This window comes from Scomber scombrus, chromosome 21 (assembly GCF_963691925.1).
Source record: "Scomber scombrus chromosome 21, fScoSco1.1, whole genome shotgun sequence".
NCBI lineage: Eukaryota > Metazoa > Chordata > Actinopteri > Scombriformes > Scombridae > Scomber > Scomber scombrus.
In genome coordinates this window covers 15,810,297-15,838,063 of record NC_084990.1, presented here as the reverse complement: position 1 = coordinate 15,838,063, position 27,767 = coordinate 15,810,297, and the positions used below count along the sequence as shown (strand labels likewise).

The 27,767-nt window shown below is 37.2% G+C and overlaps 1 protein-coding gene across 3 annotated transcripts in view; it reads left to right on the top strand.

The window, feature by feature from the left end:
* LOC134003011 (calcium-activated potassium channel subunit alpha-1a-like) overlaps window positions 1-27,767 on the top strand; it is a 94,750-nt gene that overhangs the window by 33,528 nt on the left and 33,455 nt on the right. For all 3 annotated transcript variants that reach the window (XM_062442093.1, XM_062442095.1, XM_062442094.1), the window contains exons 3-18: window positions 4,229-4,290; window positions 9,800-9,893; window positions 10,012-10,123; window positions 15,367-15,442; window positions 16,323-16,398; window positions 16,562-16,732; window positions 18,377-18,468; window positions 22,999-23,109; window positions 23,230-23,335; window positions 23,473-23,555; window positions 24,655-24,724; window positions 24,901-25,056; window positions 25,291-25,400; window positions 26,082-26,150; window positions 26,634-26,720; window positions 27,320-27,396. In XM_062442093.1, the coding sequence (XP_062298077.1) occupies window positions 4,229-4,290; window positions 9,800-9,893; window positions 10,012-10,123; window positions 15,367-15,442; window positions 16,323-16,398; window positions 16,562-16,732; window positions 18,377-18,468; window positions 22,999-23,109; window positions 23,230-23,335; window positions 23,473-23,555; window positions 24,655-24,724; window positions 24,901-25,056; window positions 25,291-25,400; window positions 26,082-26,150; window positions 26,634-26,720; window positions 27,320-27,396 (1,552 nt within the window). The remainder of the gene's footprint in view (window positions 1-4,228; window positions 4,291-9,799; window positions 9,894-10,011; window positions 10,124-15,366; window positions 15,443-16,322; window positions 16,399-16,561; window positions 16,733-18,376; window positions 18,469-22,998; window positions 23,110-23,229; window positions 23,336-23,472; window positions 23,556-24,654; window positions 24,725-24,900; window positions 25,057-25,290; window positions 25,401-26,081; window positions 26,151-26,633; window positions 26,721-27,319; window positions 27,397-27,767) is intronic.

Sequence of the window (27,767 nt, the reverse complement as noted above, 5' to 3'; positions counted from 1 at the left end):
TATCAGTCAGACTCACAGATGATATGATTCAAAGGAGGTGGGGGGGCTCGGTGACTTTTGGGTGATGGTGTTTTCCAGCGTGGTGTAATGCGAGGGGCTGGACGAGGAGGGAGGTTGAAGGGAGAAAAAAGGGGATTTGGGCGTGGTGTGAGTTGGATTCCTGCCGTGACAAGGTCATTTATCCTGTCGGTGAAACCCAGAAGTGGGGAGTCCGGACTGAGTGGAGAGAATGAAAGGCTGGATGGGGTCCTGGTGGGTGAAAGTTGGGAGTCTCCTGGTGGGGCTAGGGGAGACTCCACTTGTTGGGCTGTTGGGGCTGGGGGAGACTCCTCCTGTTGGGCTGTTGGGGCTGGGGGAGACTCCTCATGTTGGGCTGTTGGGGCTGGGGAAGACTCCTCCTGTTGGGCTGTTGGGGCTGGGGAAGACTCCTCATGTTGGACTGTTGGGGCTGGGGGAGACTCCTCATGTTGGGCTGTTGGGGCTGGGGGAGACTCCTCATGTTGGGCGGTTGGGGCTGGGGGAGACTCCTCATGTTGGGCGGTTGGGGCTGGGGGAGACTCCTCATGTTGGGCTGTTGGGGCTGGGGGAGACTCCTCATGTTGGGCGGTTGGGGCTGGGGGAGACTCCTCATGTTGGGCTGTTGGGGCTGGGGGAGACTCCTTGTGTGTTTCATGGTCAGTCCTTATCTCAGGCGGTAGCAATTCTTCTCCAGAAAGCTGTCTTATCTGTTGTTTTGGATTGTCTCGCCTCTTGTCCTTGGCATGGGCTGCTGGTGACTGACGCACAAAATAAAAAATGTTGTAGCTTAACAGCTGTACTCCTGACTTGTTAAGGAAAATGATTCACTTGCTTCTTTATAAAAACAACATGACGGTGTTTGGCTGTGCTGTAAACAGATACAACAGTTGCTCCTCTGTTGAATTCCTGTCAAAGTAGCTGTTTAAGGAGTGCTTGCTACCTCCAAAACTCAGGGACCTGTAGTATGAAACCACGCTTGCATTTACCAGGACTGAAATCTTGAGGTTTATAACTATAAAGTACTAAAAGTATCTTTGGGTTATCATCTCCTATTGTTTTATTTTAACCTCTGTCTTTTCCCCACCAAAAATAATTTAATACATAAAACTGAAATATCAGTGAGGCTGACATCATTCTGAGCTTTCTTTGCTTTTCTTTAAAAAAGCAGGTTATTCATGCTAGTTGATGGTGAGTCACACTCCAGGAAGACTAGAGGAGCATGAGTGGGTTCTCTGATATTTGCAGGTTGACATCTGAATGGAAGAGATATGGTGGTGCTTTCTGCAGAGATAGAATCAGTGTTGATATTATAATCTGTTCTGAAAGTTTTGACCAATGTCCTTTTGACACAGCACAATTGGACTTGACGATGTCTAAAAAAAACCTTTTTCCAACCAGCTTAATTTTCCTACATTTCCTGCTGTTTGTGTTCAAGACGTTGTCACTTACTTAAGGGATTTATTATCTGTACAACATACAACACTCTCTGAACCTCAATTCAACCTAAAGCTTTGTCCTCAATAACAGCAAAGATGAAATCAAACAGTGACAGACAGGCCTTGCATGAAGCTTGAATATTTATTTTCTAAGCCTATACATTTAAATGACTGCTATGTAAAAAACACTGTAGTTGGAAAGCAAATAAATCAATGACTTGACTCAAGACTTACTTACTTAGACTTGACCTGGATTGGTCTTAAATTACTTCAGACCTGCTTTAACAAATTTGAATTTACTTTGTGTTGGGACTTGTTGTGACAAACCAGAGACTTAAGATGTTGTCTTAAACAACTTGTGTCTTGACTCAAGATTACCATAACAGACGAGTCACTTGACTTTGGCTTGCTTAAAAACACTAATCCCTCACGGTTTCATTAATAAAACATACATATTTAATATTTGACATTTTTTCTTGCAATGTGTTTTCTCTCTCGTTTTGTACCTGGGAGTACAATTAGGTGAACATTAAAAGTATGTTGGAAAGAATACATGCAAATAGTCTTGGCAGCTCTCTGTGTCATCATGTATAGGGACTCCTGCCGTGGTCAGTTCTGTCTGATTCCCAGCTTATTGTGCCCCCTTGTGGGTGGAGCCATCTGCCAGCAAATGGCTGGAGTTGGAAAGGCTGAAAATACAGATGTTGATGCCTCATTATCCAGTGACAGAGATAAATGATGAACACTGGCACCTTCTGCTGTCACCTCATTGACAGACCCAGTCATGAGTGCCCCCTACGTTTTGCAACCTGTGTGTTTTATTTACTGCCATCACTGAATCTTCCCTCCACCGGTGGCATTAGCATTTCTAGGGTTGCACCAACATTGCCTTCAGTTTCTAAACTGGGATGTTCAGAGGCATAAAGAGATTTCCTGGCTTTCAAAGAGAAAGAGTGTATTAAAAATGCATGTGGATGCTTTTTGTCATTACAGAGCCATCAGTGGTTGCAGGTTGACAATACAATTTCACTTCATGGAAATGAATTAGGCTGAGCTCATTCATTATGGATGCCCATTGGTTTCTTGTTCAGGATAGCCATTGTGTCATCTCTAAATAGATGAAAGCCAGGTAGGGTCACAATGTGTTTCAATATGTAAAACATTTGTTCTGCTGTCTCACAGGAACCCCTCTGTTCTTATCTGTGTCCAATCTACATTAGCGCCAGCTTTTAAAAGGATAAATTAGGACATTTTGTTTTTGTTTATTGAGATGTTGTGCTTTTTGACTCCTAAAAATCTGGTATGTTAGTGTACATTTAAGAAGTTTTAAAAGATTTAAAATCTAGGTCATGTCTGACCCAAATGGTAGAAAAGATGTATTTTGTAACGGATGCACAGTGAATTTTAAAATGTATAAATTAACTTGTGAAGTGTATTGCGGTTTAGTTGCTTTTTAGCCTACTTTATAAAAAAGGTAACAGAGATTTTGTCCCCTGCCCTCCATTACTGATAATCTTCTACCTTCTTCTCTGGTTGGACAAACACAACATGACAGCAGTCACTTTTAAACTTTACTGTGTGATTCTCAGTGACAGCAGCATCGAACCAATCTGAGGAAGTGGTCACCTCGGACTGTCTGGATATGCTGATTGATGTTGTGTTTATTCCTAATTTAACCATCTGTATTTAACAGTTGATGCTGTAGGTTTCACCTAAGCTCTATCAGTGTCAAAGCTGTCACCTGTCAACTTGCTTTGTTCGTTAACACTCCTGGATCTTATGTTTATGCAACCTGCCTCCCAGCTGGCTCTTAAAGTCCATCGACTCACTGCAGGCTTTGGTTTATCCTGCAGCACCCCCCCGCCCCCATACAGAAAGACAGAGTGACAGAATAAAAGTGATGCCCCGGTTTCATTATCATGCTGCTCTCTACTGTGGCTACCAAAGCTTCAGGCTCTGTTGTATCCTTCCTTGTTTGTGTCTGTGAAAGCTGAAGCCACATTCTGTCACCTCGCCCACTCTTCCGCTGCCAATTTACATGATGAGCTGAGCTCTTGTGTATTTATTTACACTGTTGCATATACAGTAACTGATGAGTGTGTTTTTGACACTGCTGTTCCAAACTGTGACTCTTTCTGTTTGGTTTATATAACACAATTATAACAGGCTGACGAGATGAGTCACGGTCTGTCGATGCTCATTAATAGGAATTATACATTTGCTACAAACCTTGAAACACATTTCAAGAATTTCATTACATTTGCTCCTCTGCTCACATTGAGTTCAATGTTATCTAGTTTATGCTTCTGAGAAAATAAATCAACAGTTTTAGAATAAAAGATCAATTAATAATGAGTTTCAAAACATTATATACACACAGACAATATGTAAGGCACTTTTTATTTTTATATTCTTTGTATATTTGATGTCCTTGAGTTTTTACTTTTAATTTAATCTGTTAATATTGTATTTTATGGTCCTAGGAAAGCACTTTCAAAAGTTGTAGCAATATGTTTTTGTAAGCACCTCCATATTTAATGTGATTTAAGGGATCTAAACCATTTAAAGTATTACAATGGATTTGTGTTTCCTGCCAAATAGGTTTTTGTATAGAGAGCATAAACAGTGCAAAGCAATTGAGGATTAAATAAAATAACTACTGTCTTGTTCTTATCTGTTTTTTTTGTCAAAGTATTTTGGATGGAAATAATATGGTAATATTACTATATTATATGATAACTTGAGTAAAATGGTCTTTATCTCTTCTTTTTCAGGTGGTGCTCGTATTTGCTCTCAGCATTGGAGCCCTTGTAATATACTTCATAGATTCTTCTGAGTAAGTATTTCTTTTAACTTTTGAGTTTAATCTTATTTTTACCACCTTTGATCACAGGAGGCTACTCTGTCATGAATGAATCCTACAACATTTAGAAAAGCAGCTAGACTATTTTTTATCATTTCGTAAGAGTTCAGTTTGGAAACTTTGCTCTCATGCTGCACTTTTTTTGACCATGAGGTCAGATGTACTCTTTAGAAACAGCTATGTAAATGTTAGTACTTTCATCTTGGGAATGTAGCCTTGTAGCAACGAAACCAATCAGAACAGGTCTGAAGATAGATGCATGAAAAACAGTGTGGGCTGTTATTCAAAAAGCTTGTTAACACTGAAAGACCAGGAAACTGAGAGGTGGCTTTGAGTCTGTGTTTATAAGGTGTTCAGGCCTGCTGCACCTGTAAATTTATTAATTATACTGTATATTCTATGGTAATTTAGCAGTCTAAATCACTAAAACAACTATAACGTAATGCTTTTTGCTTAAGACAAGAGGGTATAAGAGACCATTGGAAAATTGTATGTATTAAATACATTCATGATATAGATTAGCCTCAGAGACTTCGGCTATAATCCCTTTTTATACAGCCACACAAATCCTCATATAGTGCATATTACGAGCTTTAATAACATTGAGTGCATTGTGCTCTGTATATGGTATTTGAGTTGTTTTTATCCAATCCCCTTCCAGGTAACTGCACTGGGCTTACTTGCAATCTCTGTGGACGAACAGCCAGTGCTCACAGATGAAATTTGCTTAATCTCCGTAATGAAAGGATCAGTCTCTCAAACAGGCAGGAAAGGACCAAAGTTCCTGGTTAGAACAATCACCATCGCTCATCAAGCTAGAGGAAGCGGAAGACCCTTTTAGCTCCGCGTGCGACAGTATACTGTTACTGCAGCCCAGTCATGTTTGTACAGGACATGCCATTAAGACATAGAGCAAAATACACCAGGATAAAAGCTTTTATCAAGCCTAAAAGGAGTCCCCGCTGGGAGTAATTTTAAGGCAGGGAAGAGAAAATGGGCGGTAAACTCATGTAATCTGGCTCATGTTCCTGGAGGCAGGCATTGAGGTTATTTGTTTTCATAAGGCTGCATACAGCAGAGGGCCTGGCCTACTCTGATGTGGTTTGCGAGCATGATCTCATTTCATTATCTGAACAAGCTCAGGTAGAGTTACATCCTCACCAATGCCATCTGTGGCCTCCTGTTCTCAGGACTTGCTCTTAGTGGTGCCCGATACCTTTTCACGTGACGAAGAATGACCTTCGACCTCTCTCTTTAACCTTTTCACGCAGAAGAAAGTGATTGTGTTAAACACAGTGAGGAATGGTGCAGCAACATCTGTTTGACTTTGATAGTCATATTCATCACACTTTACTCTTTTGTCCCAGTTTTATTCAGACTTATCCAGGTCTTTTTCATTATTCAAACAGGATTTTCTTTACCCTACCTGTAAACCCAACAAGCCCAATAGGCCTATTTAAAGCCAAAGATCAGCCAGTTAGCTGCTCTCTTACGTGCCTCTAAGTGGCAGCAGACTGTAACAGATACAGCCCTTCCTGTAATTAGTCCTGTGAGGCGACTGAGGCTGTTATATGATGGACAGGCTGAACTGGCTTGAAGCCACACTGAGACGTCAATAGAGCAGGCCCACTTAGATTCAAAGAAAAGAGCTCCACAGAGATGAAGAAGCTGGTTTGGTCCCAGAGGGACTTTTATTCCATAAAGGTTTAGTTATGTCTTACCTTTCCCACTATGTTTCCATGTAGTCCACTCTTGTGAGTCAGGTTGAACACAGAAAAGTCTGTGCTGTTCTTTTATTCATCAAGGTCGAAACTGGACCAACGGTAAGGTATCTGTAACACTTAATATCAAAAACTTTCAAGGATTAAAAATACTGGCATCGACTGCTTGGTCAGATTCTTTGTTTTGTTGGCTTTGACAAGCTATTTCCTGATTTAAATGTTGCATTAATTGAGGTTTTGGCCACTTGGGAGAGCAAAAAAACAAAAACAAAAACCTCCACAGCAACAAACAGCCCTGCATATATAATCTGATTTCCTTAATGTGGTTACGGATAACTTATTGGCAAACTATTGCCTCTTTAAACATCAAGCAGACAGAGAGCAACATTAGCATTTAGTTTGCGTCTCGTTTCAGTCCACCTGGTGAATATAAGTCTAATATTCACTCTCCTTTTAGCTCTCTTTAGCTTTTTAGATATTTGTCTTGCTAACTTTTTTCTCCTGTTTTGTGATGGTCAGGTACAGTATCATGCAATATGTTTTATCAGAGCTTCTTTTTTTTTTGTGACTGCTTGTGATAAAACATTAAAACTGATGCATTTGAGACATTTGGCTTATTTGACCAAAAAATAGTTTTGTAATAATATATTCCTCAAAGTAAAATATCAAAAGTACTATCAGCACCAACACTCTATATTAACACCTGTAACTAACACTAACATTTTCAAATGATAGCCAGTTAAAGTAATCAGTGTGACCCAGTGGATTCAGCTTTTGTGCAGCATTTGTTTAAGGTTGTAAACATATGAATCACATGCAGTGCCATCAGAAAACATTATGGCCTTCCACATGTGAGCTAGCCTATCCCATTTTAGCATGAATTGAATGAGGAGATAGACCAGAGCTACTCTGGGCATGCAGGGTTTGTGCTCCATAACAGGCTTAGTCCTTTTCCAAACCAGGCCTAGTGGAACTCAATTATTTAGCACTGCAGGTCTTCCACAGCTATATGGTCTGTCACCCTGCTATGACAGGGATTTTGCCAGGCTGACGTGTCATTACAGTTAATGAGGGCAGAACTATCAAACATGTTGGGGCTATTCTTAGAGGTGACAGAGAGATGACTGAAGAGGGTTTCTTTTATCATTTCTAATGTCCTTATCTATATTACCAATTTTGAGTAGAACAAAATGGCTAAGGCACAAGCCCAGATAGTTGGATGTCACAAATACAATTTACGCCTTTGGTTGAATAAAGGTGAAGGAAATAAACATACAAACTAGCTGAATAGATACAGCAGAGGCGGGGAAAGCAGTCCAACATATATTGGAGTACAATCAAAACAAGTTAAATGCTTAATTGTAGTTTTACCCCAGAAAGTGTATGAACAGCATGCCAAATGTTCCGAAACATTGCTTTAAAAAATAGCTTATGCTGAAGCGAGACAACAGGTTGCGCTTACAGCCACCTGAAAATTCTGCAACTTTCACCTTTTCTTTTTTTTTTTCCATAAACAGGATGTAACATGTTGTAACAGGAAAAAACAATGAGTGAGTCAAGATCTTTCATTTTTTGTGGCCGTAAAGCTCTTAGCATTTTTTGGTATCAAGAGGAACCATTATTAGTCCCTCACCTTTTCCCAAGTCAATTATCTTCAGTCAAAATCTGTGAAACAAAAAGCCCCAGTTTTGTTTAAACTTGATGCATGCGTGTTATAAGTATTAATGTTTAAATAATACAAATGAGTTGGCTGCATAGAAGGATTTTTTTAATACTACCTTAATTAGACTGAGTGTTAGATAGTGATAGTGAGCGTTCCTTGTCACATGCCAACCTCTCCATCAGCATTCCCAACCACACGATCAACTTAATGTCACTGCTGTGCATCAGTTCAGTTCAAAATAATCCCAGAGGTATTTCCATGTCACCTCATGAACTCTATGAGGGCAGTATTTTAATACAGAGTTTTAGATTTTTTACATAACAAAAGCAATTTGCTTTAATCCGAGTGGTATTAAACAGCAGAGGCTGACAGTGTAGCTATTGAGTGATTTGGTGTGCATTAGTGAAGCATGTGAATGTAGAGACCCTGCATGATGCAGGTAGTGGACTAACACAGATGCATAAAAAACAACCACACTGTATGTGAAAGACCTGCATGGCACCAACATGCTGCAGAGAAGCAAAACTACACATAGGGAATGCATGATTCATAATAACCTGTGCTTTAAATCAGTGATTCCTAACATTTTAATTCTTGTGACCCCTTAAAATGAAGCAAATTAAGCTATTTGCGGACCTTTGTCAAAAGTCACATATATCCATGAGTTGTGAAGACTTGGCCAAAGAGTAGGTTTTCCTTCTCAGATTAATTTATTAGAACAACTTTAGTGACTGAGGAAGTAAAATGATCCAATAATTCACAAAAAACAACAACAAATATTAAAGTCAAATATATAAAAAAATAATTCAATCAAAGATTTTGTGTCACCAGAATGTTTTTTTCTGCTTTCTTATCCTGTTAATTATCTGACAAACCCTAAATACATGTAACCCTTCTGAGCACTCCTGACCCCAGGTTGAAGACTACTGCTTTAGATCTGAATTTAATGATGATAATTGTTTAATGTTTAATCTATGAATTGTTATATACAGTACAATAAAAGTGTAAAAATAGTTAAAAATCCCAAGTTCCCAGAGCCCAAAGTTTCTTGTTTTGTTCGACCAACAGTCCAAATTTCAAAGATGTCAACTTACAATCATATAAAACAGAGAATATCAGCAGATCATCACATTGAGAAGCTGGAACTGGTGAATATTTAGCATATTTGACTGAAAAATGACTTGAAGGATAAATTAAACATCAAAACTGTTGATTGCGAACAGTTCATCTCTATTGTGAAGACTTTTATTGATAACGCAATGAAAATATTCTGCTTTATTTTTATTAGTTTTGTTGAGCTTTTCATTAAAATGATATATTGATAGAATATATATTCCACATTAGAGCTGTACACTAATTAACAGTTCATCTCCGCTTTATTTACTTTTTAATGTCCAGTGATGTACTTGTTTCATTTTTAGGTGTGGATAATATTTTGATGAGGTCTTTTTTTTCTCCAAACTTCCAGGTCATGATCATTTTTACAGCATTTTACAGCATCATACTAACGCACATTCACATTTACTTGGTTAATTATTTCTCTTTATTTGAATTCTTAGTGCCAGATACAAGCTTTTTAAGGGTGAGACTTCACTACATTTGCTATGGCTGCCTGATTTCAGACATGAACCCTGCATGCATTTAACCCTTAAACGACTGCTTTGGCTCTGCATTTCCATCATGTTTGACTTAATGTTTACCTGAAACATCTAAGATCAGAAATGCAGGCCTAAAAGGTAAACAGCACCATTTTCATTCTGTAATATTGCACCTGGAATACAATGTATTCTTCAGATTGCTGTGCAGTTATTTAAGGGTTAATCAGGTATATCAACAAGTTATTGCTTGTACGACAACAAATGCATGTCCTTTCTCAACAGAAAAAAATCATTGGAAAATATCAACTATTGCACCTTTTTGAACAATTATGCTCCTCTTGTCTCAGAAATCTCAAAAATGCATTTTCAGGAAAAGAAGAATGCATCTTTTATGCTTTTTTAATGAAATATGGTTGCAATTTATCAATGCATTCATTTTCTCTCTTAACTGTCAACATTTGTCCTTGGACATTAACATGCTTTGTTTCTGTCTCTAACAGTCCTATCGAGTCCTGTCAGAACTTCTACCAAGACTTCACATTGCAGATTGACATGGCATTCAACGTGTTCTTCCTGTTGTACTTCGGCCTCCGTGTAAGTAAAACCAAGGTTTCTGTCATGTTTGGGTCACAAAAAATCTAAAATTTGTGCTTTTGCACTTTTGCAAGTCAATTGTATAACCAAAGGTTGCTGAATCCTTTTATTTCTGTAGTTTATTGCTGCCAATGACAAGCTGTGGTTCTGGTTGGAGGTGAACTCGGTGGTGGACTTCTTCACGGTGCCTCCGGTGTTTGTGTCTGTGTACCTGAACAGGAGTTGGCTTGGTAAGGATGCCCACATTTCTCACTGATGCTGATGAACTGATCCAGCATTGTACAGTCGATCTTTGAGTTTTTATTTCTCAGCGGCCTGTGGTGCCACCCAGTGGATGTACTGTGTGTGGCAGCAGCCAGTGAATGCACCAGATAATCTCAGCACATCACTTCGGCTGCAAAACTGTAACTTGTTGGTATTTTGTATCAGTGCAATAGGTTGGCACACCTACAACGTTAGCCATATAATATTGATAATTTTGTCATGAATGTTTTATGTTTTGGGAGTTGCATGACATGCATGAAAGGTTCTGATGAATTTCATTATTTCTGATATTAAAAATAGTGCATCAAATTAAAAACTTAGCATTGGCACAGCATGGAAACTTACAAGCATGGTGACTCAAAGCTTTAGGACCTTTGCACATCTATTTTGCCTGACACCACTATCAAATATTGTATGGCTGTCAGCTGGTGTGCCATTAAAAGTGAAAGTTGGATGCCATGGAAATGTAATTTTCTATTGATACCATGTCTTTGGTTGTGTGTTGTTGGCAGTGGGAGCGCTGCACTGCAGGTGTCATTCACATGCCCTTCATCTCTCCTGCAGAGCTCCCTGGTACACCTGCATTAATGCTTGAATGAAATCATGCTGTGATTGAAAAGTATGCGAATGGATAAAAAAAGGTAATAGGCTTTGTTGAGCTCGAGCACTAGAATAGAAGTCAATCTGCTAAATGTGCGAAGCTCATCACTCGGAGAGGTCTGTAAGGAATTAGAGGATTACGGGGGATAATTTTTTTCTGCATTACAGGTTTTTATAGCCGGTTTTTCTCCTCCTGTCAGCTGTGGAACAAACCAGCAATATCGCCAATAACAGCATCTCTCTCAGCAATGAACACCCTTAACTTTAGAGTCAGTATGACAGCTTGATAGATATAGTTGCATAATGTGCATGTTTATTTTCTCTGGGCTGATTTGCTGTGACTTGTGGTGTGAAAACAATAAAAATGGAACAAGCTACTCCTGGTTGCTGGTGCCATCCAGTGGACATGTCAGTGTATAGCTGTCATTTATACGGATACTCTCTTACACAGTATTGTCATTAAATCGTGATACTAGTTGTTGCTCTGGGCAATGTTGTTGTTTTGTATATGATTATTGGCTGTTTCATCACTGTAGTTGTGGCTAGTTGCTTAAATTGTCGATTTTATCTCCAACGGTGCTTTGATTTGCTGTTGGGTGTAACATCTGTGTTTTCTTGTACATTGCGCTACCCTTGGTATTGCTGAGGCAGATGTCAAAAGTATGATGGAGAATGGACAACTCAGAAATGCACCAATCAACCAATATCAGTATTTATATTATAACTATGGTTTTGAAGTTGTAAACATTTTTTAAAATCATGGCATTAGATTTGTTGCTGGGGATTGTTTTGGCTGCATTTCGCAGAGCTGCAGAGTCAAACAATTTGAGCAGCACTGCGATTCTGTTTATACTGTTTGTGTAGGTGTGGGTGTTGATCTTTTGGTTGTCTGTTAAGCCATGCACAGCTCTCAGTGCTTGTGTCAACTGTGAATTTCTTCTATTTATTTCACATATACCAAAATGTAGCACTTCCTGTCAAACACTGGGTGTTTACAACAGCTAATATATATTGAATATGTATTTTCTTATGCACATTGTTAGGAGTCTGAATGTAGGTTTGAAAATGTTTGCGCTGTACTGTACTATATCAGTTGTCTAGTGAAATGGATTTTCATTTTGTTAGATTTCCATATTGAAATGAAAGATAGATGTATTTCAAACTAAACATTGAGGGGGTGGAATGCTTTTAGAGCCCATTCCAGTTGAATACTATATTTTGTGAGCAAGTGGTTGTGGAGGATTAGTGACTTGCTGATTAGTTCATCTGAGGTTGAATAGGTGATGAGGTCATATCCAGCTCAGTGCTGTCTGATCGCAGCTGTCATACTCCCTCCACTGATCAAAACTCCATATTTCACCGGGAGCTCAGCCAGACTGCCAATCTGCCAATCCTCCTGTCTGAACATTTTGGCAAAATTAAACACACACTATTATATTCTCTCATACTAACATATTCATTGATGCATGACAAGCTTGTGAGTGCTAGCATAACACACATTTTGTTTGCAGAAACAACACGCAGCAGTTAATAAGTTTTTACTGTACTTAGAAGATGAAATTCTGACCTGCTGGTTCAAACATTCAGCAGATATGAAATATGAACAGCCACGTAGGCAGCACATTTATCTCATGACTGTGAAAATAATCCAGTGCAACTGTTCCAAATATTATGAGGTAAACAGAACATTACTCTTCCAGATAAGATATTCATACCTTGGTGGTGGCTACGCATTGCAGCTTTTTCTTTCAGCTGAAGTATAAAAACAGAGAGAAAGGCTTTTAAGATCAAACCGTCCACAGAAACTAAATGTCCTCAAATACCAATGCTCATAAGTAGTGCTTACCAACTATGTTGTCAGGACCTCTACGGTTGTCAACAAGATTATTAATGGGATAGGGAAGAGAGAAATATGGTAATGCTTTTTTTTATAAGGGGCCCATCATTTTTTTAAATCATTTCATAGGAATTTTACTGGAAAAATGTAATTTGAAGAGAGTTCACAAAGTGATTTGAGTTTAGTTGGCTGAGAGTAAGTATGTATTGTTGAATTGAACATATGTTGAATTGTATGTTTGCAAATTTGACATTTTTCCACATTTAGCTGACCTGCTTTGAAGTGACTGTGCAAAGACTGTATAGTAACACTAGCAATGAATTAGGATTCATTATAATTAGTGGCAAACCATATAGCCCTTTCCACAAAGTAACATTTCAATTTATTTCTAGAAAATTACAAGTAGTGGACCCATAAAATAAAGCATTACACTCTGCTACACAAAAATATGTTAATTCTTTCAAACTTGTCTCTAATCTTTGCTTTGTTCCTTAAGAAATACAAGATGGAAAACAATTCAAATGAAGCAATATGAGAAGAAGATTTCACAGCTCATAGACACTGATGTAGGTTTTGGAACATTTTTACCCCTCATTGTACTGAGATGATTTAGAGCATGTGTACTATTTTTCTGACAATAGTAAGTGTCTCATTATTCATATTTTAAGTCACATTTCCGTGCATCTGCAGTGCTGCTGCTCTTTCTAATGCTGTGCTTTATGCTTTATGCTTTAAAGTGAACTACAATAGCTGTTATTACATCAGCTGTGATTAATTTAGGGATTGTTGCAGAATTACTAAATCCATAAAAAAAAAATATACAGGACTGCCAAAGCTCCTCATTTTGCCCCACACAGCTTGGCTGTCCACTCACATGACTTGTTTTCTGTTACATATGCAAAACAAAGATAAACGCTGTTCTTGTCCAAGATTAGAGAATGGAATTCGTATTGTCCAGAGCAGTTGCAGGGTTACAGGGATGAGATGTAGGTTACATTGTGAAGCCAGCTGATGGACAGACGCCTGGCCTCTTCCTTTCCCTGGATGAATCCTAAAGGAGCTTACACACTAATATCCTGATGGGAAAGGGTTTGCTTTAAGCTCGCTGTACACGCCCAATCGCAACGAGAATACTAGAGAGTTTGAAGTAAATCAGACAAAAAAAGAGTCCTTTTTGACGCCAACCTGTTGGGTACAAATATCATGAAAGCAGTTGATTGTTTTTGTTTTTTTCCCTTTTTGGAAGAGGATTTGTTCTACATGATAGCTGGCAAGGTGGATGCAGAAGAGTGAAGACGTGGTTGTGAAGCAGACTTGTATTTGGAAACTTTTGATGATTATAAGTGATTTACAGACATGATTCCCACTAAGATGTTAGTGTACCGGGGGACTGATGGAGGCACACAGACAATTTCAAACACAAGAAGGCGAAAGAAATCAACCGGAGAGCTCTTCCAGAAGGGCTACAGAGTCAGGATGGGCCACGGGCAGGTCAGCGAGAAAGAGGACCAGGACAGCATCTGTTACAACTTTGGTTCATGTGTCCATATAATCTCCTATTGGGGTAAGACCTGCGTGAACGTGCTAGCGAGGGGGGAATCTCCAATAAAGCTGAAGGCTGGCGTGTCTAGAACTCTTTGGACTCAGTGTCAGCTGGAGCAGGTTCAGGTTCAGGATTTTCTCTGTATTATGATCCTCATCTGGCAAACACTGACTTGAAATGAAAAAAATGAGCTTTGGCAAGGCACACCGGGGTTCATGTCATTTTGTAAAAGATTATTTATTTAATTTTTTTTGTAGCTGAATGGCTTCCCGTAATGTCTTTGATTTGTGTCATTTGGCATTCACACAAATCCATTCCAGCAGGGAAATTTGTCTGCACGATTAATGCAAGCGGAGATGGATTTCACTTGATTGCTCACTCTTGGCTGAGGTGGCTTTTAATTGTCTATGCGGCACCAACACTGCGGCGGACACTACTTTTTTTTCAAACTGAGTTATGAATCATTTGGCTTTTAAACTAAGGTGGGAAGTTCCTTTTAGCAGGCAGCTGTGCACTTAAATAATGAGACATAGGAAACGAAAATGTGTTTTGATCATCTGAGCTTTTTGGACACACACAGCAGTAAACAGGTAGTAAAGAGAATGTGATATACATAGCTTTAATTATGGTGCTCTAATGATACAGTTTATCATGTACGGATGGATGGATGTCAAAGCAGCTCAGGCTGATGTTGTTGCTGCTGATTTTGTTGCTTCAACAATGTCCTTGACCTCCTGGCAACAGGCTACAGTTTTTTTTCCCTCCCAATAAATACCCTCAAATTTGACGGATTTGACGTCATGACTGTTTACTCATTCAATTTGCCATGACAGCGTCCACCTGTCTTTACTCTAATCCAGGTTTTCTCTTCCGCGTTCAGAGTTTTATTCAGCAAGAATGAAACATGTATCAGGTAGACGCCGGTACTGTGACAGGCTCCTGAGATTAAAACAGAATGTGATGAGTTGATCAAGAGATACCTGGGATGCCGAGCCTGTTTTCATTTTTTCCTTACTTTATAAATGATTTTTGTTTTATAAGACAGTAAGTGCTCGGTATCGTTTGCTCTGTTGGAGTTTATTTTTTATCAGTATGAATCCAATGAAGCTGTTAAACATGGATGAAAGTATGAAAGGTATGACTTGTTTTTAGACCACGAGCGATTGTTATTATGTCTGAATTGTTTTGATCATGTCTGGTAATTTTTTTATGGTCTTTTTGTCTCACAGGCTTGAGGTTTTTAAGGGCCTTAAGGTTGATACAGTTCTCAGAAATTTTACAGTTTTTGAATATACTAAAGACAAGGTAAGTTTATTCATATTTTTCCCCATTTTTTGTCAGTTTAGCCGACTGTAATATTTGTTGTCCTGTGAAATAGTGCATGCACAGTGATATTACACTCATTTTGTTCTTAAATAAGGCACTGAGATTATTTTGATTCTTGAATTTGTATTTTAGTCATGTTTTGCTTGATGCCAAATTAATTACGGCATACATACATTCTTTCAATTTGGTAACCATTAATATTACATTTGAAGTTGATTGCTTGGTATGCAGCATGCTGTTTGTGCACTAGACGCTCTGTATTTTATGATGGAGTTTTGAACTAAACAGCTTTCTGTTTGTTAGAATTAAAGCTTTTTGCACAGATGTCATGTCAGGAAGAGCTTATAGTGCAACAAAATGCTTTAGAATAATCTCCTGACCCATGCACTCAGATGAAGGTAAAAACAGAACACGCAAAGTAGAGGTGGACAGAGGTCAGACAGCGACTATGAAGTGTTTCATCCCACAATTAGACATCATATGTGTTATTTATGAAGCATTGCACCTATAACTCCTAATTATATAGTGAGGAAGACCTTTACTCACATAATGCACGTGTAACCATTTACATTGGTCATATTTTTAACTTGTGAGTGTTTTGTGTTGCATGTTTTGTGTTTCTGTTGAATCCCTTTTTTAATTGTTTCTCACAGTAGCTCATTTACACAATCACACACTATCTTACATTATGACTGAACTCAAAATGCAAGCCATGTAATGCATTTTAGAGCATGTGTCCTTCAAATCTATCAACTTGTTTTGACATCTTGGACACTGTTTGTATCTATGTGTTCTCCTAGTGCCAATGTAATAACTAATACTAAATAATTTTGTTGTCTGGCTTTTCCCCTTTTAATAGCAACTCCATAAAGCTGGTGAACCTGTGCTCAATCTTCATAAGCACATGGCTAACTGCAGCAGGCTTCATACATTTGGTAAGTTAGTGGGAGCCATTGAAGTAGAACAGGAAGTATAATGGTATAATGAATGCCTGCTCAATATTAGTGTATCATTTTTTGTGCATTGCCAAAGTGGATAAAAATCCACTATTTGCATTTGTTTTCATGGTGGTTGTATAAATATCAACCTCTGTTCCAGGTGGAAAACTCAGGGGATCCTTGGGAAAACTTCCAAAATTCCCAAGCACTTTCCTACTGGGAATGTGTCTACTTACTCATGGTTACTATGTCCACTGTTGGCTATGGAGACGTTTATGCAAAAACCACCCTGGGCCGCCTGTTTATGGTCTTCTTCATCCTTGGTGGTTTGGTAAAAATCCCTCTCATTATTTATTCCTGCTTAAATCCTCCATGCAACCAACCATTACATTGTGCCAGGTGTTAAACGCAGGGACGATCCCAACACAGGACGCCCCTTCACCCTTTGTTTACACTGAGCTGTTTTTGTAGCTCATCACTTCACCACAGTATGTTGTTGCATGTCATGTATTGTAATGAGTTGTCTACAATATTGCAGCATTTATTCAGGTATAATGCTGTCATTTTGTTTGGTTACATATTCATTCTTTTATGACATGTACAGTCGAAGATTTGCATCTGTTATTAACTGTTAAAGTACTGCGGTTTCAGGTGGCTCGACTCTCTCTACCCCCCCCCCCCCCCCCCCCCCCTTCTCCCAATTCAACAAACACAATGACTCAGGGATGATTTATTATAGCCCAGTTTGATGGATGTAGCGACATAATCTCACTTTCTGCACAAATATTTGAAGGTAAATTTACAGAACATAATGTGAGGATGAAAGCGATCAGTTAAACAGAAACAATCCTTTATGCGAGTTACCTGCAGAAGAAAGTAAGTAACCAGAAGTCATTTAGAGTTTAGTGTTATCCGGATTTTTAAATATCTTGCCAGAGTGAAAAAAACATTATGGTGACATAGAATTGAGACCCATATTTGCTTTATAAACATAATGTTTTATTAGTGCAGATCACCTGTAAAGTTACTCTTGTAATTACAAATGTTTACTAGTTGTTAAATTCTTTTCAGTCTATGTGCATCATGGGTATTGCAAGTCTGTTTTATTATTTAACTGAAGCAGGATACTTACACCTTTTGTGCATTAACAATTAAATACACACAAGCAGTTTGAAAGAAGTAATTTGAAAACTGTAAACTACTTTACAAGATGTGTCTCCTGCTAATGTCGCTTTTGCTTTTTAAATTGTACTTAAATTTTGAATCTTAATATGTGAAAAATGTTAACTATAATGAAAACGATGAAATCATTTATAGTTTTGAGTTTCCACTCATGTATAATTAGTTAAATGGCACCTGTGCCCCTTTCAGTTTCAATTCTCTGTTAGTAAATAGTAGCACAAACATATTGTGGCTTTTTTTAAGTCCTCAGATTGATTCTTCATTGTGCAGCAGTGTAGAAGTTCAGTGTTAAGTTGCTGTCTGCCATCCATTTGGCTCCCTTATTCAAATCATCCTGACATGTGTGTTTGTTGGACAAAACATGGCATATAAGGCTTTTTTCTTAATTTGTTATAATTTCTATTTTTCTATCACAGATTGACATACCGCTCATCGGCTGTCATTTTTCTCCTTTATTCTTCTTTTGGTTCAATATCTGTAAATATTGGCCTGATAATTTCCTTTTTTTCCCCATTTTCATACTTTTTTTCAATATTTTGAATGTAACTGTGCTATAATTTAAGGCTACATTCAACACAATTTCCTTGAGTCATTAATGACTAATTTGAATGAACTGCAACTTTTTTTTCTTTCTCCTTTTTCCTGTTATCAACTAAATACATATTAATACTACTCTGCACATAGAATTCCTCTTCCAGACTTCACGGATTGCTTTAAAGCAAAAATAGAGGACCTGCTCTTCTTTGCCTGTCTTTTTTTTAGTCTCTTCTTCTGTCTCCTATCTTTTCCTTAGGCCATGTTTGCGAGCTACGTCCCTGAAATCATAGAGTTAATAGGAAACCGCAAGAAATATGGTGGTTCCTATAGTGCTGTTAATGGGAGAAAGTAAGTATTCAAGGAGGCTCTACTGCCTCCGCCGCAGTAGAACCTTCTCTGCATGCCCTTTTCTTTTTCTTTTTCATGCATGTAGGCCATGTTTGCTCGCTACGTGCCAGAAATTGCTGCTCTCATCCTTAATCGGAAGAAATATGGAGGGAGTTATAACTCGACCAGAGGCAGAAAGTAAGTCAAACAAATTAAAAAACAGCAAACTTTCAATGGTGTGGTGTTGTGTGACTCAATTGGCCCTCTCATAAAGAGGTGACATACCCTGACTTTTGTTTAAAGAGACATCATGAAACTTTCATTTGAGATGTAATGATCTCAATTAGCACTAAAGTCACACTGTGACTGAAGAACTTGGCCATGATAAATGTGCGTCCTGTATAGCTGCTGCTTCTATTTGTGCAAGCTGTCATGTCTGCTTGTCATGAATGAATGTCAGCTTTTACACTGCAAAAAAATCTCCATCTCAACAAGTGATTCATAAAAGTCTTTTTCCTTTAAGTGAAAGAAATCTGCTTGTCCAGTTAGATTATTTAGATCTATTTTCAATTAAAATCTACTTGTTTTAAACACTTATAAAACTTATTGTCAGTATATTTTTTAAAAAGTCAAGTCATATTGGAGGCAGATTAAAGTAACATTACTGCCAAACAGGTTTTTTCACATTTTAAGAAAATCGGACTTTGGCAGCAATAATAGACAAAAATGACATGATAAGATGGATATTTTTGCAACGTAGTCATGTAGATGTATTACTGTCATGCCTAAAGATGGCACATGTAGGATTTTCTCACATCTCGATCTGTGATATCCATGCTATTGTTGGGGAAAAGATTAGAAAAGATTAAACTATGGCTACTGATTAAAGAAAAGGAAGTTAGTCTGTGTGTCTTGTTCATTTCGAAACATTAGGTTAGGCTGTTTTACCATTGGCTCCCCTAGGAATGTAGCTTAAAGCGAGCCAATAACTATTGCTGTGGCTACAATAATCGACCACATGATAAATGTAAATGCTAAAACACAATAATAATAACTGGTGCATGAGTAGGAACAAATCATAAACTCGGCAAAGCTGTCAGTTATCTATCTAAAGTTTGCTAACGTTAGCTACCATTAGCCACTAGCGGGTCATACCAGAACAACTAAGGATGTAAAAGCAAAACCCCAGAGTGTACTGAGCAGGGGTTTTAATAATTATGAATTAACATTTAATTTGCAAGAGGAAAGATGTGTTATTTGTTTTTTTAAATATTACATAGTCTTGCTTTATAACTCGATCATTGTTGCTATGCTGTGAGCACTGATTTACAACAGTGATTAAACTTTTAACCAGAACTGTTTGAGGTGTTCTGTTATATGATTTTAATCAACAGCTTCCAGCCAGTCAGAAAATGAGTGTTATCCACAGCCATGGTATAACAGCGATAATTAACTCCAGTCATTGTAACAGCATCGTCTATTTTACTGTATAACCTTTTTGATCAGTATTGTGCGTCAATTTCCAATAAGAGCCAAAATATGATATAAGGTTTTAAAAACTGTTCAATCTGTATCACAGCTTATTCTTCCGTGACACATTTTAGAGAAAATCCTACATGTTTTGTGGTGTCCTACTTGTAATTAGACTGCTTATTGTCAATGTACATTTGTGCCCGATTTGTGTTTGTAAATGTTTGCATTCATTCACACTGTTGGATTTTGTTCATCCATCTCCCATCACATCCTTCCAAAAGCCAAATTTGCACACAAGACAAATTGCATGGAATATAATAAATGAAAAACCTGATAAATAAATAATAAATAATCACTCAATAAATAATAACTTCTTACTACTCATCTGTATTAAATATGTAGTTACTGTGTCATTGATTGAACAGAATGCAGAAAAAGAGATTAATTACTCATAATCATGTTTTTTGCCCTAAAAAACAGAACATTTTTAATTTTTAAATGGAATATAAAAAATTACAAATATTTGTTGACAGAAAACAATTAACAATTAACTACACAATTAACCATTACCAAAATCATACTGTACTTTCGGTCCTGTGTGCCATTGCTTGCTTCATGCTGATTTTTCTTTTTCTTTCTGTTTTTCTGCACTGGAAAAACTATTTTTGTCCTGCTTTTGCTTGTCTATTTCCTCATGCTTTGCTTCTAAACATTCTTGGCCTTTATCTTCAGTCTGAACTACACCCTCAGGAATAAATAAAATCTTGAGTTTAATGGAATAGTTTGACATTTTGAGAAATGTGATTATTTGCTTTCTTGCTAAAAGTATTAGGAGGACTAACATAATGTCTGTACAGTAAGTATAGAGCTACTGTAGTGTCAGGAGGTGATTACCATAAAACCACAACTTGCTGTGGTAGTATTTCTTTTTGTGCACAGATTAAACAAACAATATATGGTATATAGTGAGTTTATGAGGTGCTGGTAGGCATATTTTTCTGCTCTGAACAGGCTAACTGTTTCCAGGCTTTATGCTAAGATAAGCTAAGCTAAGCGCTTCATACCTAATGCACAGATACAGTATATCTGCTCTTTACAAGAAAGCAAATATACAGATTTCCCAAAATGTCAAACTATTCCCTTTAACATATACACCTTTGTGTCCTAAGCTCTGCAGCTGTTTCTAAAGATAGTGAGATTCTGCTGGATGCCTCAGCCCTCGCAAGAAAATATGGCTTCTTTTAGAACGCCTTGTGGTGCTTTTGGTAAAGGTGGTCGTTCACTTTGTTTTGGAGAAACAAAGATTTGGTTTCTTTAACCCAGTCTTTGTTTCTTTTGTAAGTCAGTGTTGTAGGAAATTAATTATTAGAGCTTAATCACTTCATAATAAAATACTTTTCAGCTCTTGTGTATTATGTTTTGTATGATTTTGTATTGTTTTTTTAAATTATAAGTGAAATCTAAATGTGTTAACAATATTTGATGTAGGATATAAGCCTTTTTCTTCCTTGTGATTGTCATAGAGAGCTGAAGCAAATACCAGCTCATTAGTGTTTGTATTGGGATGTTTTCATATAATTACTCACTGAAACGTAGTGGACACACTGGCACCATTAATATCTAGCAGCCAACAGTTCAGAGAAATACAGAACATCTATAGATGCAATTTTAATCTGTACATGCTTTTAGCTTTTGCTTCCTACTTTTAAATATTATGCATACTAACTTTTAATGTCTACTTCAGATATTTTCACAGCTGTATAGTATAACTGCAATTTTTAAAAATCCCATCTGTTCTTCTTTATATCTTTACAGAGCGTGGTATAATTTCTGTCATTATTGTAATAGACTCAGTGGTGGAAGAAATACCCAGATCCTCAAGTAAAAGTACCAATACCGCAATGTGAAAATACTCCACTACTACATATCCTGCATGAAAAATCATATTAAAGTAAAAGTACACAAGTATTAACAGCTTGATGTACTTAAAGCATTAAAGTAAAAGTAGAGGTTTGGTCCCTCTGATATTATATATAACATCATCAGATTACATAGTTTATTTTAGTGGTTCCCAACCCTGGGGGTCGGGCCCCTCCAAAGGGTCACCAGATAAATATGAGGGGTCGTAAGATGATTAACGGGAGAGAAAAAAAGAAAAAACAAAGTTCTGATTTGGACTTGTAAGTGAAATATTGGATCATTTGAACCTTTAATGAAATTAAGCCATGTGAGAAGTTTAGAGGAAAAAAAATCCCTATTTGGGTGAGCTGTTAACAACTCACAGACATCTGAAATATGACCCCAACTACACACTGCTTTTTGTAAAACATCAAAAGCAAAAAAAAAGGTTGGAAACCACTGGTTTCATCTTTAACCATGTGTTGTATTTTAAAAGCTTGTTATATTATCAATTGTGTCTTCATCTGAAAAGTAACTAAAGCTGTCAAATAAATGTAGTGGAGTACTTGAATTACTTTCCAACACTGAATAGATTTAATATCATTTAAACTGCTTTACTGGAAAAGCTGGTGCAAAATAACTTCTTTTGATTAATTCATTGCACATTAAAGCCATGAAGAAACACTACATTGAAAAACAAAATGTTTACCTGGTAAAGACCTGAAATTATTTCCTTAATATTTTTTAAATGAATATATAGTAAAGAAAGATAGGAATAGCTCTAAAGTGGGTTCCTTACATAAATGATCTTTGATATGTGGGAATCTGTGACTGTGTGCTGATTTCATAATCTCCATCTAAGTAAACTCTAATCCTTTATAATCTGATACTGAAATCCGCAGCGCTCTCTGACCGAGTCATTCAGTCCTCACTCGTCACGACAGAAACATACACCATCCCCCCTTTGACATAGTTTTATTTCCACACAGATTTCAAATCAATCACCTGAATACAACAGTACTGATTACTTTTCATGTCCATTACATCCATCTCATCTCAGATTTACCTTCTAATTCTGCAGCGAACATGAACAACAATTTGTGTGTTTGTGTGTTTCGTTGTTGACTTTTATTTCAACTACGTTTTAGTTTCATGATTGTTTTGCACCTCGTTTTCTAGGCACATCGTGGTCTGTGGTCATATAACACTTGAGAGTGTGTCCAACTTTCTAAAAGACTTCCTACACAAGGACAGGGATGATGTCAATGTAGAAATTGTTTTTCTCCATAAGTAAGTACATTTTCTTTCATTGTTGTTGCTGGAAAACATCAAATTTCATTGCTGCAGATATAACAATCATCTCTTCAGGAAATGTCTCTACTGAAATTTAAGAATTGCTCTTTTTTTCAGTATTTCCCCTAATCTTGAGCTGGAAGCCTTGTTCAAGCGACACTTCACCCAGGTGGAGTTTTACCAAGGGTCTGTCCTAAACCCACACGACCTGGCTAGAGTCAAGGTAACTGAATTATAACACTTCTTCCTCTGTGGCTCAGAGAGAATTATTTCCATGTCTATAAAGACTCTATTGTAAAGTTTCTGTCTGCTGTTGACTGGATAATTTTGTGTGTTTTCTGTGTGCAATGATGTTTTCAGATTGAATCGGCAGATGCATGTTTGATCCTAGCCAACAAATACTGTGCTGACCCTGATGCTGAGGACGCATCCAACATCATGAGGTAAACCACTGCAGCCTCTCCAAGATTTACAGTGTGGTTATGTGTTTGTTTGTTTGTTTGTTTGTTTGTTTGTTTGTTTTACCCTGTGGCTAACTATGTATGATTGAATTGCAGCTTCTGAGAAAAATACCTATAAACTTATTATTAAACTGTTGAGAGTTTCAGAGATCTTCAAGTCAATAACATGCCAGACTACAACTGATGAGCTGATGTGGAAACTAAAGAATAATACGATTACAAATTCAGTAAACATAAAGTGTATTAATAAGTATAAATTTAATATTATAATAATATATAAATACAGCTTAAAATCTTAAGTAGGAAGTGCATTGAGGATGTAAATATTCAGTCAGAAATTAAGAATTGATTATAAGTTTAAAAAGTGCTATAAGAAGGTATTTGGTAGGTATTAACATGTAATAATCTGCTGTAATCATGCAAGGACATATTTGTATTCTTCTGCAAGCATTTTGTTGGTTTTTCCTTGTAACACAAACTCCACTGGCCCACCATGTGTGAGTCTATGTGAATCTTTGAAAATACTAAATCATGTAGGATGAAAACTGTTAATATAGCATTGACCGGTAAACAGCATGTCCTCTTTAACAGCTGACAGGTTCTGTGTTTTGGAAACCCAGAAACAATAGAATGACATACAGTGTATGAAATCCTACCAAATGCTCATATCTCATAAAGTGAACACCAGTGTCTGATATCAATTTCCACTTGTTCCTGACTCAAATTGTGGGTGCAAGCGAGTGTGTCAGAGCTGGCTGTCACTGCAAGCAAACAGACAGACTCTCAGCATGAACAAATTCATGGTGCTCATTTTCGCTTTTGAAAAAGTTTAAGAACTCAGAGAGAATCTGTTAAAAAACCTGCAGTTTTCTTTTACAGAGATAACAACAACAAAAAACAATCTCTAGTTTCTGGACATTAAAAAAATAACATAAAAACTGCCAGCTGCATAACTGTAAATACTGTTTGTAATATACAGTATGAGAATGCTATTTTAGAAGTGTAAGGAGTTATCTAATTACATGCCAACAGAACAATGACTAGCTAGTGATTTTGTTTTGTCCTTTTTGTCCTGCATTAGAGTAATATCCATCAAGAACTACCATCCAAAAATCAGAATAATCACTCAAATGTTGCAGTACCACAATAAGGTGGGTATAATCTGTTCCTTTTACTTAAGTCATCAATTAGGTTTGTTGTATTTGAACATTTTCAACCTTAACATTTATGCTTGGTTTAGTTTACACGGTTTTAACATATTACAAGTGTTTTGCTGCAGTTTATAGTTTTATGAAGCAACCATATAACTTCATGTTTCTCCTCTCAGGCTCACCTTTTGAACATACCAAGCTGGACCTGGAAGGAGGGCGACGACGCCATTTGCCTTGCAGAGTTGAAACTTGGCTTCATTGCCCAGAGCTGCCTGGCTCAGGGCCTCTCCACCATGCTGGCCAACCTTTTCTCCATGAGGTCCTTCATCAAGGTAGCTACAGTATAACTATTCATCCATCAGTGCTCGCTGTATTAAGTTCAAAAGTGAACAGTCAATAAACATCGTCTGAATAGGTAATGATTATTCCAGATGAGGCCTAATCTGGTGAATGGGTGGGAATAAGTTTGTAAAATAGAAATGAAACTGGTATAACCTTGTTTTTGTGTTTAGTTTAGTTTTTTTTGTAAGTGTAAGAGCTTGTTTGTCTATGAACCTTGTTTGCAGATTGAGGAGGACACATGGCAGAAGTATTACCTAGAAGGAGTAGCCAATGAGATGTACACTGAGTATCTGTCGAGTGCCTTTGTGGGCATGTCTTTCCCTGTAATTTGTGAGTAAGTACACAAAAACCTACTGTAGGCCTCTTTTTATTAACAATTTTCCCATGTGGTCTTCTCTGTTTTCTCATTTGCCATTTTTGGTTTTGTGTTTGATACACACTTTGTGGCATTTAAATTTTCAAATTTTTCAATGAAGAGTCAGAACTAAGAGGCTGAAGATATGAGAGTTAGTTTTCACTGGAAGCTGAAGGCAGCTGTGGTTGCAAATACATATTTTTATATTTATCTCAAGATCATATGTTGATTATCTGGTTAATTTTCTCAAGATAGCAGGTCAAATCTCTTGTTATGGTGAGAAAATTCTTATTAAAGTGATTGTTTTTTAAAACAAAAGACTCACATTTTGCAAATTATCATCTTATTATGAGAACACAACAACAACCGAAAATCACATGATCTTGAAATAATGGGTTTTAGAAAAGATGAACCATTACCACTCTTTGGCTTCCGTACCTTAATTACTATTTCAATTATTGGATTTGTTAGTTGAATAGTCAAAGAAGCTAAGGTTATTCCAAAAGTGTACAGTCCACATTAAAAAACTGATGCCCTGCTTCCAATATATAAATTGTACCTCACAGTAGAAAACTGGCACTCCCAGTTAAGATAAGTTTCAGAAAACAGCAGTCCTTTAGTGTGCATGATGTCTCATTAAATTGTTATACTCTTCTGCAGACTCTGCTACGTGAAGCTAAAGCTACTCCTAATAGCTATAGAGTACAAGTCTGATCAAAGGGAAAGCAGGTAAGTGGATGTGCTCAGTGTGGATTGTAAGTTATTAAAATTCATGAATGCAAAAACTTTAATACGCAGGTGTGTTTGCTGTCAGTATTTACTTACAGTGATGAAGCTACTTTGAATCAGCTTGTCTGTTTGACTGAAAACACAATGTGCATTTAAAAAAAAGCTAAATTGGTGTCTAAATTGTTTTGTTCACAGAGTTTTCTGACAGATTAATGTGCAAAGTGGCCATTTGGTCCGTTTAAGCACAGCTGAAACTTTGTTTTAGTGGTTTCTCTAAAGCACTGATACTCATTTCATACCATTTGATGTGCCACTGCTGCAATATCTATTTCATCAACCTAATTTAATAAACAGGGCATCCTCTCAAATGAGGTGTGACAACTAATCCTGCCAGCATGTATTATTGCCAGTGATTACAGCAAAGCCTTGCAAATTCCCATATAACCTTACGCTGTAATATCCCTGGTCTATAAATTCTGACAGCACCCTGATAAACCCTGGAAACCACGTGAAAATGCAGGAGGGGACCTTGGGCTTCTTCATTGCCAGCGATGCCAAAGAAGTAAAGAGGTAATGAATTGGACCTGAGATTAAACAGTATCTAAAAGTCTCTTTTCTGATAAATGCTCTGTCTGGATTTTTTTTTCCCTCTGCTCTTTTGCATTATGCATCATCACATACTATATCTCTATTCACACTATTTCATTTGAGTACTGATATGTACGAGAAAGGGCAAAGAAAACTTGCCCAAACAATTCATGGTAGGTTTGTAGCTTAACATGTTATTAGTTAGCATGTTGTTGTGTAAGATGTTAGCTATCTGCTCTTTGCTTGGTACTGGTTTAGATTCAGTTTAAAGCAACATTAGGTAAGGGTTATAGATTGGTGTCACCTGTCAAAGATTTATTTCTGCTCAGCCTTATTATAAACAGTATTTAACATGGGCATCCAAAGGAAATATCACCCAAATTTTGTCACCTCATGAATGTCCCAGAATGTTCCTCCAGTTCCAGTTTTTCTGTTTGCATCAAATACATTATCTGTTCAAAAATGAGTAAATGTGAACTTAAACAATTTGTCGCAGCTGTTGGGAAGGTAAAATGTCTGTTAACACTTTATTTCACCCTCTTGGACATTGGTAACCTGGGATTCTTGTCTTTCTTTCACAGGGCATTGTTTTACTGTAAAGCTTGCCATGATGACATTACTGATCCCAAAAGGATAAAGAAATGTGGATGCAAGAAATGTAAGTGATTACATATTAAAATATTGTCTAAGTTGTTTTGCTTTCATCAACAGGCCTTCACAGACTAAAGTAAAACAGCAGTGAGATTAGTATAACAGTGTGATGGTGTATATACATGACCTCATCAGAAGATTTCTCTCTTAAAACTACATGTTTGGGCCTCTGTATAACATCAGTACCTTCCCACATCAAAGGGTCAGTTCACCCAAATTACAAAACACAGCTTTCTAGTAGTGTTATGCAGGTAGTTTGGTTTTGGTTTGTGCTTACATTTTGTGATATGATTCACTGCATTTCTGCTTTTTTGGAATTTGGATCAACTGATTCTTTAAAGGAATAGTTCTAAATATTAGGTTGGTGAGAGCTTACAT